This window comes from Podarcis bocagei (genome assembly GCF_964188305.1).
Source record: "Podarcis bocagei genome assembly, chromosome: 1".
NCBI classification, from domain to species: domain Eukaryota; kingdom Metazoa; phylum Chordata; class Lepidosauria; order Squamata; family Lacertidae; genus Podarcis; species Podarcis bocagei.
This window is the reverse complement of record NC_138125.1, coordinates 28,833,938-28,848,994: the sequence shown is the minus strand read 5'-3', so window position 1 is coordinate 28,848,994 and position 15,057 is coordinate 28,833,938. Positions and strand designations below refer to the sequence as shown.

Genomic DNA, 15,057 nt, shown 5'->3' with positions numbered 1-15,057 from the left:
AAAAATCTGAAACCAGCAAGATCAAGAACCCCAAAAAGACTGGAGTAAATTTATACGATATCTGAAAGATTACTGTAAGCAATTAACATCAATAGCAGGGTTGTCTGAAGATCTGTAATGAGAAATTCTCTCTCTTTCTATATTTATTTAAATCTTGAGTTATTTTGTAAAGTGTAATTAGAATTGGAAAACGTACAAAATGCAATGATATAAAGGTTAATTTTGAAAGCCATGAGGCGAGAGGGAAGGAAGTCGACAGGCTCTAAAGAGCCAGGGATGTACGGTACATGGTCAGACATAAGTTGATCATGCATAAGTGGGGGGACACCTGTATATTGATGTCACACCTACCACAATATAAATTATTCTAGTCTTTAGGCAAGGGGAGGGAGAAAGTAAGATTCAATAGCCAGTTTCTGAAGCAACTGCATGTTTACTGTCACAGCGTATATCAGGGGTGCCCAAACATTTTTCAAAGAGGGCCAGATTTGATGGAAGTGAACATGCATGAGGGCCGACCAAAGTTGAGCTTTTTTTTAGGATTGAAGAGCTTTTGGGGGGATGTCCCCCCAAGGTTTATTGACCTTTTTAAAGGATTTGACAGCAATAAATGAATGAACTGCCACAGGGGCCTGATAAAACCGGCCGGAGGGCTGAATTGGGCCCCAAAGCAGACTTTGGATATGCCTGCCTTAAGAACTAGCACAAAATAACCCATATATAAAACACAGTACTTGTTGCTTCTTGTTATGTGTTACACACAAACACACACACACACCACGGTACTTGTTGGTTCTAGCTCCTGAAAGCTCTATCTTAAAAGACCTCCAACCCCTTTGCCACCATCTATTTCCCGAATTCTTCCGTTGTCCCCCTGTTGTTGTCTTTTTATAATATAGCATTCATCAAGAATACAAACAACAAAGTAATGGATACCGGTCACCAGCTACAAAGCGAAATGAGGTGGAAAATAATAGCAGCATGCTAAAATTGTACCTTGGCTTCAGGATCAGTGCTACAAACTTTTCTGTTTGTTTGTTTTTTGGAGGGGGGGAGGATAGCTGCACCCTACTTTGCTAAATTCCGACTTATCCTCATGAGGGAGGTTATAATCCCACCGACACCAGACCCATATTTTTTCCACCTCTCTGACTTCCTCCTCTCTCATATCTCTATCTATATCGGGGGAGGCAGCCTCGCCTGCACAATAAGCGATAAAAAGAAGGGCGCTGCTGCTGCTGGGCTTTTCTTCACGGGCTTTCTGCTGGGGGGCGGGGCGGGCGAGGCGGAGAGCGCTCTGCACATGCTCAGGAGACCCCTTAGCCTACAATAAACACCCTCCCCCCGGACCCTGAGGAGGCAGCCCAGCCTCTCTTGGCGGCTCCCCACCTGCGCTGCTCCCGGACGAGGCTCCGCCGTTCTCCTCCACGGGCATCGCACCGCCGCTTCCGACTCCCGCCGGGTTTCGAATGCCTCGCGGCGCTTCCGGCGGAGTGGGCGGGGGAGGGGGGAAAAACCCGCATGCTTTCCAAATATCGCAAGATAAAAGCGGCGGCTTCGCGTGAAACTGCCGAGACAACAAATCCATAGACTGGCAGCCGGCGGCGGCTACACGGGCCACACGACGAGGTCTGGCGGGCCGGATTCGGCCCGCGGGCCTTGTGTTTGACACCCGTGGCGTATATGGTCCTAAAGATCCCCACTGAATGTACATACGGTAGCAAACTCAAGTTTACTGCTCTAGTATGGGAGAAAATCCTGACAGTCCTGGTTTGTGACCAACCTATGTTTTCTTATCAGCTCTAGTTTGTCTCATCCCCCCTCCCAAATATGAAACCTTTCCAGGAATGGGAGATACTAGATGCATGGTGTCTGGGGCAGCTGCTACACATTTACCATAACATCTAGTTTGGCCATTTACCAAGTGTATGTGCACATTTGCTTATTCACCTGCAATGAGTGAATGTAAGGAATGTGTCTTCACTTAAAACCTCTTTGGTGTACATCTGACAAGATGCAATAGAGTGAAGCACCCTTCAGACACATCAAAAATGCACAATCTGTTCAAGAACCCGACTTCACTCTTCTTCAAAACCAGGGAAAAGCAGTATGCTTGTGAAACATATGGTTATGGAAAATAAAAGGGAAAGTGGTGGAATAAGCAAAACTACAAAAGAGTTAGCAATGAGAAAAGTAACAAGATCCCATGGGGACATTTCTGTTGAATGTGTATGCAAATACAGAAAGCGCAACACTGAGAATATGAGAAGCCATATCTATATTTTAAAAGTGTGCAGAAAAACAAGGCAAAATGGTGGAGTTAATAGATTGTGCTGGGTAATCGGGCATTTAGATAACGAGATCCCTAGCTTTGTTTCAGTTCTAAGAACTGACTGTACTAAATGCCTGTTTCCCCAAAAGCAAAACAGTAGCTGAAAAATAAATTCTGGGGCTCCCTTCTTCACCCTATATATAGCTGATCACAACTCATTTTAATTAGCACAAAGCTTGCTTTCTGGAGGGGGGGGCAGGGGAAATTAATTTGCTTTGGAGAACAGATATCATTCACAGATAAATTTCATCATTAGACATCATTAGGAATCATAAAGAGATTTCAGGCCATCTCCTGACATTTACCATATTTACGTGTGTGTGTGTTTTCTGCATATCCTTTGGGTTAAAAGAGAGAAACAGCTCTTTGTGTGTCATTCAAGCGGGAGAAGCACTTCTTAAAGTAAGGAAAAGTGATAAGCATGTTCTGAACTCAAAAGGAACAAACTTCTGAAAATGCCGTCTTCTACTCTCATCTGATATCTGCCTCAATCCAGGTCACAGTATGCCTCCAACATTGCAGCTGGGAAAGTAGCTATTTCACTTCTTGTCTATTTTATAAAACCCCATGTTGCCCAGGTATTTTAATATTCTGAGACACAGCTCTTTGCAAAGCAGTAATTGCAACTTGCTAAGAGATCACAAAGCAAAAATTGAAAAGATTGCATTATCAACCAGAATGCTCTCCAACAGCAGAACCACCCAACTTCAAGTGACTACTGAACTGCTTGACCAGCATCTAGTGTCAGTTTGGGGCAGAAAGAGGCCCAAAAAATCTTAAAATGAATCCCAGCAAGACAGAGGTTCTGTGGATCTGCAGTTCCCACATCTGGGAATTGACACCGTGTTCTTGATTGTGTAGGGCCTCCCATAAAACCCAGGTTCACAACTTGGGGATGACTCTTGATTATCGCTCAAGACTCAGGTGTCTTCAGTGATGAAGCAAAGCAATGGCCAGCTCCAGCTCATCCATCAGCTATTCCTGGACCAGGACAGCTTGGCTTCAGTTACCCATGAACTAATAGCCTCCAACACAGATTACTGCAATGCACTCTACATGGGCTTGCCCTTGAAAATGAGCTGGAAACGGCAGCTGGTACGGAATGCCATTTTTTAAAAAATGGGTAGTGAGGGAAGATCAAATTACCCTAATCCTCAAATCTCTGCAGTGGTGGTCTGTGAATTTCTGAGCCCCAAACAACTTAGGACCAAAGTACTAGGCAGAACTCCGTCTCCAGGAGCTCCCTATGAAGACCTGCTAGGAATGCCCTGTTTGTTGACTCAAGCTTCTGCTAGGTGGGCGACAGCATGAAGAAAAGCATTTTTGGAGGTGGTCCCCTCCCTAATGAATATTTGGTTGGCCTCATTTAGGAACAAACTAAAAAACCTTTTGTTCAACGAACCTTCTTACTGACACTGCTACCTTTTGTTTGTTGTTAAAGTTTTGTAAGTGGGGTTTTTTTTATTGTTGTTGTGCTATATGAGCAGCTGCTCTGTGCTGCCACTGGGAGAAAGGGGAGGATATAAGTATGAGGAAATAAATAAATAGTACGATGAATCCAGTTCAGCCCTTCCTATCCATAACACGCAGTTCAACAAAATCTTGTGCTCTAACATCACTGCATTGTGTATTTCCCCACCCTTGCTCCACATCATTGGCTGATGCTGTCAAAGTGTGTGCTTGTTTGTATGTGTGTTTGGAGGAAATGTGCAGAGTGATGGGCATCAGAACATGAAAGAAATTGTGCTATATGTCATGGATGGTAAGGGAGGAAGTTGACATGGGGCTGCCATTTTCAGCTTCATGTTCCTGATAACTTGTATCTCCGGACTGCAGAACTGGAATGTTTACTGCCTGTTAGATAAATCAGGGTTGAACTGACCTGGGAAATTAAGAAGGGTTTTGTTTTTAATGAATACGGCCTGTCAAGCTCACCTTTCCTCTCTTGGTAAGCTTCATCCAGGAGCTGCTCCCGCTTTTCTAATTGGCCTATGAGGTTTTGGTGCTCAGACTCTTTGCTCAAGGTCAGGTGTTTCAACTGCTCTCGGTTCTGCAGCAGCTGACGCCGCAGCTTCTTTTCCTTGGTCTCTCTCTCCTTCACTTCTTCACACAACCACTTTAGTTTTGTCTAGAAGAAAACATATTTGCATAATACTTAACAAGAAAGGGCCTTTACTGCAGTCTTCCTCAACCGCACTTCTACGGCAAAGCTTTGCCAAACTCAAAATGCAATAGGCTAAAATAAGCTTTTCCAGTTTAAAGTCCTGCCAGCCCTCTCAGGGGTTCTTTAGTTGTGATTCCTCTGTTGCAACTGGTCCCTTCCAACTTTACAATTCTGATTCCCACCCCGTCATTTTTCTCTCACCCCTCCCCTCACGCCTCATTAAAATTTTCATCAGTTTTGGTTCAGGTCTTCTCAAGTGAGATGTATTCATTGACCGGGTGGGATTCACAGCCCTTCTGCAGGTGTGCCAGGGCAGTTTACAAACCCCAATACAGGCTTTATCCAAATTCGGAAAATTCTATTTCCTGTCAAGTCCTGAGGCTAAGGACAGATTTCAAAAAGTAATAAAATGGCTGAAAGCTGACAGATTCCATAAACCATCAAGGCGAATCTGTACACAGATTCAGCTTTCTTGATTCTTTCCTGCATGTAGAAATATGCTGTAAATGGATACATCCTGCATTTGGCGATGCTCTTGGCACTACTGCATCAAAAGGTTACCACTACATTCAGCTCTGACTAAACCAATTACTGAAAATTCCAGTACAGTGGTACCTCGGGTTACAGACGCTTCAGGTTACAGACGCTTCAGGTTACAGACTCCGCTAACCCAGAAATAGTACCTCGGGTTAAGAACTTTGCTTCAGGATGAGAACAGAAATTGTGTGGCGGCAGTGGGAGGCCCCATTAGCTAAAGTGGTACCCCAGGTTAAGAACAGTTTCAGGTTAAGAATGGACCTCCAAAACGAATTAAGTTCTTAACCCGAGGTACCACTGTACAAACTAACATGATCTGCACTTCCCAGACATATGTGGAATGTAGTTAGTCTTTGAACTTCTCTGATTTTTATTATTCAGTTATCAGCTCAAAATGTGTATTTCATGATAAAATACATTTAGAAGAAAATATGCTATTTGATTCTATTTATGTTGCACCCAAGTTTCATATATATTCATTCATAAGTCCTTTTGTCCCATTTCTCCACTAATGCTCAGGTTTTCTAAAACTAAAACTAAAACTGCACAATAATTCTAATTTATATTTACCAGTATATTTAAACAATTAAGAAATGGTTTAAAACAAACAGTGGCTTATTGTGGCATGTGAACAAGGACTGCTATGCTATACTGAGCATAAAGAATGAACAATATACTGATAAATGTTTCCTGGGTGGATATCTATGCAAGTAGATCACTAATGGCACAAATACAGATGGTACAGATCATAATTCCATGAAAATTACCCCGAATCCTTAATTTCTTCAGTCTGTATACGAGAGTAAATACCTCAGTAAAGGCTAGCACTTGTTTGCCATGCCATTTAATTCATCTTCTATTTGTCATTCACGTACTCCCAATATTAAAATGCCGTGAGCATGTCAAAGTCCAGGATCTAAAGAACACTTTGAAGAATATGGAAGTACTTCCTCAAATTCACTGGTTTCGCTCAACCCCCATCCCCAACCAGATGCAGCTCCTCATGCTTAATGGGAGGTAGCACCCCAATTTCCTTGAGATTTAGGAGCAGTTTCTAAGAGGCTACAGGGAGCTGCTTCAGTAAAGGGGGCCTCAGAAGCTGTACTGTGCATGTGGGGCTCACCCCACAGCAGTCAATGCCTTTGAGCTCTTTAGAGTGTTCATCTGTAAATGCAAGGAACTCAGGCAATGAAAGAGCAAGTGAGTAAAGCCATATTTCTTGCAAACCAATTATTAAGGCTGTTTGGTTTTGGGGTGCAAACGTTATTTCCAAAGGCCCCTTCATTTCAAGACTCACCTACTAATAACTAAAAAGAATTCAACTGGCAGATTTATGAATCAATTACTACATGTCCTCTGAAAGGTCTTCTTGATGCTTGCGCCTAGGGTTTCAGCATCAACAATCTGAATAGTGACTCGGTTTCCTCTACAGCCATTGTCCTCCAATTCAAACTCTTATCTCCAGTATTTATGGCAATATTCACTCCTGGTCCATGTGCATTACAAACTAGCCCATCAATAACTTCAGGCAATCTTGCTAGCAAACAAATGCAATTTCGCCCAAGTCAGACGGTCAACTTTCCTCCCCTCATTGTGACCCTAATATACTACGGGGATAGGTCTTGTCTCATGAAGCAGCAAAAAAAGTCTTTCAGCTCGTGCGAAATTTAAGACGATTAAAAGATACATGATAAAAGTTGCTTACAAAGTTACCAAAGGGAAAAGCAATAGCAGAAGCTACCAGTCATTGGTTTGGTCTTTTAAGCCAACACAACGTACATGTAAGAAAGATGCATTCTGTGCAATGCGCCCTAAACACATTAGGGATTAAGAAATGTAGCCAAATCTTAGCCTAATTGCTAAAAAGCAGTATTTACCTTTGTTTCTGCCAGCCATCGATGAGGGTCATTCTGTACCCCAGGTGTAAGTGATATTGCCTAAATCATATTTGAAAATGAACAAAATGAACAAACACATTAAAATTAACACACAAGGCTAGGTAAAAATGCCAATTAAAATGCCCATTTTAGTCTAAGTAATTCTTCAATAGGCCTGAGCAACTTATTTCTGTAGCATGCCTAATTGTTGGGTATAGTAGGACATCTCCCAGAAATAGAGACTTTTTTTGTAACCTGAGGAAAGGCAGGGGAGAGAGAGAGATTATTTATTTATTTATTTTACACAAAAACTGTAACAACAGAAACCTCGATTTAACCGTTTGTAACAATATAATTATTTTTATTGTTTGTTTGTGCATGACTTTGTAGCAATTTATTATTGTCATTGTGATGGTGGTGATATCATCTTGTTGTTGATTAGATTTGTCACTTTTGTTCCCCTGATGAATAATATTTCAAATTATGTAAAAAAAAAAAAAATAGAAAGGGCAGCTTTTAAACTACCTCTGAAAGGGTTAAGAAAAAGTTAATCACGTGCTGCTATAAATAGGTTTTTATGAGGTTTCCCTGACATGCTTCAGAAAGGGGGGTTGTACCCAGTGAATATGTAATAAGAATTTAAAAAAAACTGGTATACTTTTGGCTTGTGTGCGTGCTTATTTTGTTTTTTTAATAGTCATTAAATATAAAATTTGATGATTTGCGCTCAATTAAGTTCCACTCAAAGTAGCCCACTGAAATTATTGAACCTGTTTTTCACATCAATTAATTTAAATGGGCGTACTCTGAAGTATGACTAGCATTCGCTTCATGATCAACTAAAGCAGCATGGCTACATTATGTGTGTCTAGCGCTGGTAAGCATCATCTTTCCTAAGAGCACAAACTGCTTGACACAAAAAGGAAATCACACACAGCACAAATGGGCTAGGGCTACTGGACCCTATTTCAATATACAAATATCATTTAGAAAGGAAAACAGTGAGGTGACTAATGTAAGAGCAGCAAACTATGTTTTTCTAGTGCATTTGGTCCCACCCTATTCTTTTGAAACATTTTGTGTTCTGAATTGCTGTAACATGCCCTGGTATCTTGTAGAAACAATAGCAATAAGAACAGCCACAGTCTGTCAGAGAGGTTATGCAACACTGGTCAGGAACAATAGGTTGCCATTTGTTACAGCGACCCACTACTAACCTAAAACATGTACTTCTCTTAATGGCATGGCTTACACACACAGCAGATAAGATAGTAAAACTGTTCCAGGGCTGTATTGGTTTATAGTATAGATGAGAAGTTCACATGAGCAAATGCTCAACTACACATTAAGCTTCCTGTATACAGAAAATTAGATGTCAGGAAGAATTCTTGTCAGCCTAAGCTTTTCTTTGATGTACCAGCTTTATATGTAAAGGGTTTTTTCATTCAACCATGCAATTCTTGACCTGCAGTCTTAAATTTTACTACCTCCTCTACCGTTTGCATGAGCTAGGCTGAATAAAGCTGATGGTATCGGCCAACAAGTTAGATACAAATGAATTATTGAGACATATTTCTAAAATAGCAATTGCATTTTTTTTAAAGGCAGAAGATTATCAAGTGCAACTCCTAATCTTCTGTTTCATAAAACATCCACATCAAGAGTAAGTTTAACAAGCAGCCATGAATAAAATGTTATGTCCATGTAATTAACAAGATTAAAATCTAAGGCCAAGTGAAAACTCATAGTTACTGTGAATTTCTCCACTGAATCCCTTGCGAGGACTTCACAAGCTGCATCAATTTCACTTCCTATCATAGAGAGGATGGATTCCTGTTCATTTTGCAGGCTTCTCAGTTGATCATGAAGATGTAATCTGTCTTCTTCTATCCTTCTTAAGTGATCATCTTCTCCCAATGTCCTTTTATTCTAAAGCAAAAAATAACATCATATGAACTAAAAGTTCTTCTGTCAGTTAATATCTGAACTTCCAAAACAGTGAGAAACCATAACGCACAAGCACATCTATGCTTCTGGGGAGGGTGGAGGGAAATCAATACTGTGCACTTGTCATAAGGAGTAACTGAACATGCTGTGCCCAAAATAGCCTACAATTGATGGGATGTGTCCTTTTGCTAGAATTGCATTTGGTAGTGAGAAACTTGACCAAGAAGGGGTGTGAGAGAAAAGTGCAGGGGAGAATAATTTGTAAGTTGCCACATTAGCAAGTCAAAGTCAAATGTTCAGCAGAGTTGCTCTGTCCACACTACAGTCAAACCCCAAGGAGCTGTCAGATTGATTTCATTTAAAACTGCATACCAAAAGAACAGTTCAAGCATCTTATCGTTTAATTTTTGGTTTGTCTCTGTATATTTTCTTCCCTTGGACCTTTGGTCGAAAAGGGCAGATTATAAATACTACTAGTAAGGTAAGGTAAAAAGCTTTTGTCGGATAAGGTAATGGTAAAGGTAAAGGACCCCTGGACAGTTAAGTCCAGTCAAAGGCAACTATGGGGTGTGGTGCTCATCTCCCTTCAGGCCAAGGGAGCAGGCGTTTGTCCACAGACAGCTTTCCGGGTCATGTGGCCAGCATGACTAAACCGCTATTGGCGCATGGAGGACTGTGACGAGTGCCAGAGCGCACAGAAATGCCGTTTACCTTCCCGCCATAGCGGTACCTATTTATCTACATGCACTAGTACACTGGTTGACAGAAGATGGGACAGAGCAACGGGAGCTCACCCCATCACACGGATTCAAACTGCTGACCTTCTGACTAGTAGTAGAAGTAATAATAATAATAACAACAACAACAACATCTGGGTCACTGAAAATGGATGAAAACATGAAAACAAGGATTTCACTGCATCAACATGTTCTCTGCTAAAGGCCTTAATCCATTATTTGTGGGCAACTACAGCCAAAGAGATTCCTAGAACCCTATAATTTTAAGCCAAGTATGCTACCGGCAAACACCGGCCTATTTAATTAAAGACCCCACACTCATCAACATACATACACAACAAAGGCAGAGGGGTGTATTCCTCCAGGAGGTCAGGACCTTACCACTTCAACCACTGTACAGTATTTATTATGTTAGTGGATCAGAGTTAAGCTGGCATTTGAGTGCTAAGGAAAGTTGAGCCAAAGTGGAAAGCACAACATCAGGGAATAAATGAGTTGGAAAAGAGCCAGCATCACTTAGGCAGCCTCAGTCAGAAGCAGTAGCACGCAGGGAGAACAGGATGGGAGCCTTTATTGTAGCAGCTTGGTTTGCCTTTATTTCTTTCAGAGTTGGCAAGGAGAGTCGCAGTTGTTGGTCTTCTTTGTAAATTCTTCCATCTAGCAAATAAGCAGAACCTAGAGAGCAAATCCTGCCTAACATCTGAAGATTTATCCAAAAGCAAAATGATTTAATTTTACACTTCATTGCTGAGGTTTGCTCTCAATTGACATCTTTCATCTGAGATGACAACTGCCCGAACCACACGACGGCTTAGTTTAAAGCGTCAGCAAAATATTAACAAAGCAACCCTATCCCTGAAATATAGAACTGCAGCAGCAGCAGCACCAGTGCAAGGGGGAATAATCAGGGCCATTTGGGACATGATGGGGGAAGGAATGGAGCTCATTCAGAATCCTGTCCTTTGGTCTGTCTTCAGTGGCATTTTCTGCACCTGCATAATAAATTTTGCCTACGAAAGGGGGGGGGGGGACGACCAAATTATTGGCTCAAAGCTCTGCCCTCAAAAGTTACACAGGACGACACAATTCCAAGTAATTCAGCAGTCAGTCACAGCATATTATCAGCAACATATAAGCCTCAGCTAAGAACACGGACAACACCACCCTGCGGCCATATCCGCAGAACCAGGAATATATGATCAGGGACAGCGATAGGGAACCTTGAAGAAAAGAAGCATTTTGCACAGACAATTAGTAGCCAAGGTCAACAATGAAGGAGAAACAAAGAGAAGGAAAACAAAGGATTCAGGGCCACCCACTGGCACAGCAAGGATCCTCCTATCCTTGAATTTTTCCACCTTAGTTGGTCATTAGAAGAACTTGTAACTAAGAATTTGTACCAGAGTTTGCTTATTTCTGACTCCCTCCTAAATGGTTTTCTCTTTTACATTGCCTTTTTAGATTGTAGGCCTGAGAGCAGAGGCGGTAGTGCTTTCTAATCCACCCCGGGAACCTTTTTTGGCTGTAGAAAAGGGCAAAAGGATCTGTCAGTGAACCAAGAAGACTGGCCTGCTGCAGAGCAGGTCCACCCCCACCCCAAGTCCCCAGTAATAATGAATCTAAACAAACCAAGTTGCACAACACTTCGGTTACACATTTTGCTATCCCAAGTCAAATTGCTACTTATCTTGGCTTAGTAAGTGTCCCAAAACAAAGTCATGTGTATGGTGACTAAAGATGAGCACCTAAGTCTGTTTCCTTGGATCACTTTTTCATGTGAAAAACACCATGGTCCATTTTTACTCCAGTATTTTCCACTAGCTGGGACAACAACAACAAAGCACCCCATGGCAAAGATTAATAGAGTTCTTGGGATATTTTGTTGCCCAGGCGCTTTTTTTTTCCTTTCTTTAAAAAAGAAAACTTTGTATGATTATTTCAACCTGCTTTCCTGATCACTTTTTTTTGGGGGGGGGGATAACAGGTTATATTGGCTGTGAGGGACGGGGAAGCAAGTACAGGAATCAAGTGATTTCTTGGGATATTTTACGTCCCAGACACTTTTAGTTTACAGCAGGAAAACTGTAAATGGTGTGAGGCTAAAATATGGAAAGACAGTTTCCTGTGCAGGTGACAATACCCTGGTAACAACACACACAACGTAACAGGCTGTTTTTGACTATGTAATTTCTATTTCAAACACAATTCAGCATATAATTCTCACGAAGTGTAATTCCATAGACCAACACATCACGCAAACAGAACATATCAAGAGAAATTAAAGTCCAATGGATGGTCAGGAGATAAAGTCCATTTGGTTCCTAATTCAGTGACAATATCCTAGCACTGAAGCACTGCGCTGTATATAGTCTGCAGCGAAATGCCCTCAATGTAATTAAATTTTAAAAGCCTCAATTCTGGCCATACATTATAAAGAAACAGAGCACTATCACCACCAATAATGCTTCAATTTTGAAAGCAGGGAAGTAATTGGCAGTTACAACAAGACAGTCTACAAACAGCTGCATTGAAGGAATTGCATTAGGCACTCTAGATCAGGGAAGCCATTTGACTATAGACCAGAGGAGCTCACACTGTCTGGGAAAAGATGATTCCACATATTTCTTCAGCTATTTAAATGAAAGGAAGGTTTGTCTATACCAGCACCAACCAGGGCACGTTGCCAACTTTGAAAGTGCTTTGACCCCAACAATAGGCCTGCCCAGCAGCTGGTATCAGACCCCTCACACAAGGTGGGGCGGGAGGAGAAGAATCATGTATGTGTCCCTATCTATGTTACTGGGGGAAGGGAAATAGCACAAAACTTAACATTAAAGCATCTCCTTAATAGAATATAAGCTGCTGAAAGATAGAGTTAAGGTAAAAGAAACAACAACAACAGCTGTATACCCTACTAAGGCTTTTTAATGTTCTTGAAATAATATTTATGGTAACAATATAAGCTAGAAAGAGAGGTTGAAAGGAATCAAACATCCTGTCTACGGATGAGGTTTCTCCCAATTCTATAATCCTTTTCCTTCTGAAGCCTAAGATATTATCTGGTCATATTTTTGGCCACTAATGAATACTTCATGTTGAAACACATCTGGCCTTTGTGTGCTCACACACACACAAAGTCTACTTTAACTTGATTTTTCAGCAGAAAGAATAATAGCACCAAAGAACCTACAACGTTTTCTGTGATCCAATAGAAGTCCCAGTAAAAGTCAAAACTTCACTGATAGTAGACAATAAGTGATTACTTATCATTGTAGCCTAAGAAGAGTCCTGTTGGATTAGACTGAAGGCCTAGTCAGTCCATGTTTTCCATACTGACCAACCCAATGCCTTTGGGAAGCCCCCAAACAGGAGAACAGCTCAATTCCACACACAAATACAGAAATAAAATCATTGACCATCATGATGGTCACTTTTAATATTCACTAGATGCAATGGGGATTGTGATAATTGACCGTCTCCTGCATTTTAGACACTGATGTAACACTAAAATCTGCCCAATGTTATAATGGAAGCGGATGTTGCTGCAGGATGGAAAAAGAGAAGACCTCAAAGGGATTTCATGTATGTCATATAATCGTATTTGCCAATTGCTCTTATAGACTGACTTGTTTGTTTTAGAAAAGTACAGCCCTGTTATGCATGTGGGGAGAAATCCCAAAGGCTTTCGCTTGCATATTTTGGATGGGGTCAATGGTTCAGTTTCTCCCAATTGCTTGTGAGGGACTTTTCCCCCTACAACATTTAATAAGTAAAGTTAAACAGCTCTCAAACAAAATGAAAAACAGAATGTGAACACTCGTTTGACATTTTCTCATTTAATAGATTTTTCTTTGACATTATAAAAGAGCTAGTCCTGAGCAGCTGCTCAGATCAGATCCAAAGAATACAACCGTAAGGATCCAATCATCTCTCTCTCTCTCTCTTTTTTCCCTTTTTGTTTTTTACCCAAATAAATATTTTGATTTGGTAAAAATGGAATCCGTGCTCTCATGTTCTCTCTTTAATTACGTCCATGCAGCAAGAAGAGTCATCAGAATGCCTGTCATCAGAAAGCGCAAATCCAAACACAGCTTGGCCATGACAGTCTTTGGGAACGGAAATGGTTGGTATGCACCGGCACAACTTTATTTCCAAGCCAAAGCTTTAAGCAACCTTTTGGTTGTATAATGGCCTGGAGAACACAGAAAACCATAAGCATCTTCTGTTGCGGTGCTATCTCTGAGTCTTTCAAATTACAGGATGAACCTACATTTTATTAAAAGAGGGCAGAATGTTTTTGTTCAAAGCTTTCAACTGGAACATCACATTATTCATTTGTCACGTCCTGCTAATATACTTGGAACCCGTTAAATTCTGTCACCTATTCCTGCCACCTCCCGCAGAATGTTTAATAAGGAATCATGTTCAAAAGCATGACCAGAAGTTTTAAAGTAGAATGTGCTGGTGCAGAGTAAAGAGGTTTGGTGTTCCAAGCAGACAAAGCACATCTTCTGCAAAGCACAGCTCTCTTGGAAAACACCAAATAACAAGGAATAACATGCTTGGAAGAAAACAAGGAACAGGCGAAAACCTGGTGACTAAACAAATGAACAGCAGAGAAGGTGTCAAAGCTTTTAGTGCGCAACAGATTTAATAGGGAGCAAACTGAAGTCTTTCAGAGAAAAAGGTTGATATGCACAGAGAAGTCAAAGAAAGGCAAGCCAGAAAGACTTCTTTAAGTGCTTGTTTGGTGTGCAGAGTTCAAGGCGTTCTGATCACTCCAGTTCTTCCTGCAAAACTTTAGATATTCTGCCCTCCATGGGATCAGATTTAATTGGGATTGCAAAGGTTTTGTTCACTTCAAGGTTAACTTGGGGAACTCCAGTTATCCCCCCCACATCCAAATGAGGTTGAAGCTATCATTGTAGAAAGAGGCAAATAATTACTCAGAAAGTGTTAGTGTTCCCCAAAAGAGACCTGTTAGAATGTAATGTAAAAGTCCTTTCTAAAATGTATAAAATATTATTGGAATGGGAGACAAAGAATGAGCAAGTAAAATCTTCAATGTTACATTGGTCAATAGATACTGGTTGTTATATAGACATGGAAGCATGGGAACGACTGTGGAATATGGATATAAAATTTACAGCGTGTTATGGTTTAAGAGAAAATGATATGAAAATGATATATTGATGGTATTGAACACAGAGTAAACTGGCAAAAATGTATAAATCTCAATGAAATAAGTGTTGGAAATGTAAAGAGAAAGAAGGTACTTTTTATCATATGCGCTGGTCTTGTTGTAAGGTAAAGGCTTACTGGGAAATGATATATAATGAAATGAAAAGGATGTTTAAAATAACGTTCGTAAAAAAAACCAGACGCTTTTCTCTTGGGAACTATAGGGACAGAACTACCTAAAATGTATAGAAATTTATTCATGTATGCGACTGCAGCAGCAAA

General features: G+C 40.9%; 1 protein-coding gene across 6 annotated transcripts in view; it reads right to left on the bottom strand.

The window, feature by feature from the left end:
- CEP128 (centrosomal protein 128) overlaps positions 1-15,057 on the bottom strand; it is a 191,390-nt gene that overhangs the window by 111,239 nt on the left and 65,094 nt on the right. For all 6 annotated transcript variants that reach the window (XM_081172676.1, XM_081172677.1, XM_081172678.1 and 3 more), the window contains 3 exons: positions 8,663-8,839; positions 6,911-6,970; positions 4,268-4,460 (listed from right to left, as the gene is read on the bottom strand). In XM_081172676.1, coding sequence (XP_081028802.1) covers positions 4,268-4,460; positions 6,911-6,970; positions 8,663-8,839 — 430 coding nt within the window. The remainder of the gene's footprint in view (positions 1-4,267; positions 4,461-6,910; positions 6,971-8,662; positions 8,840-15,057) is intronic.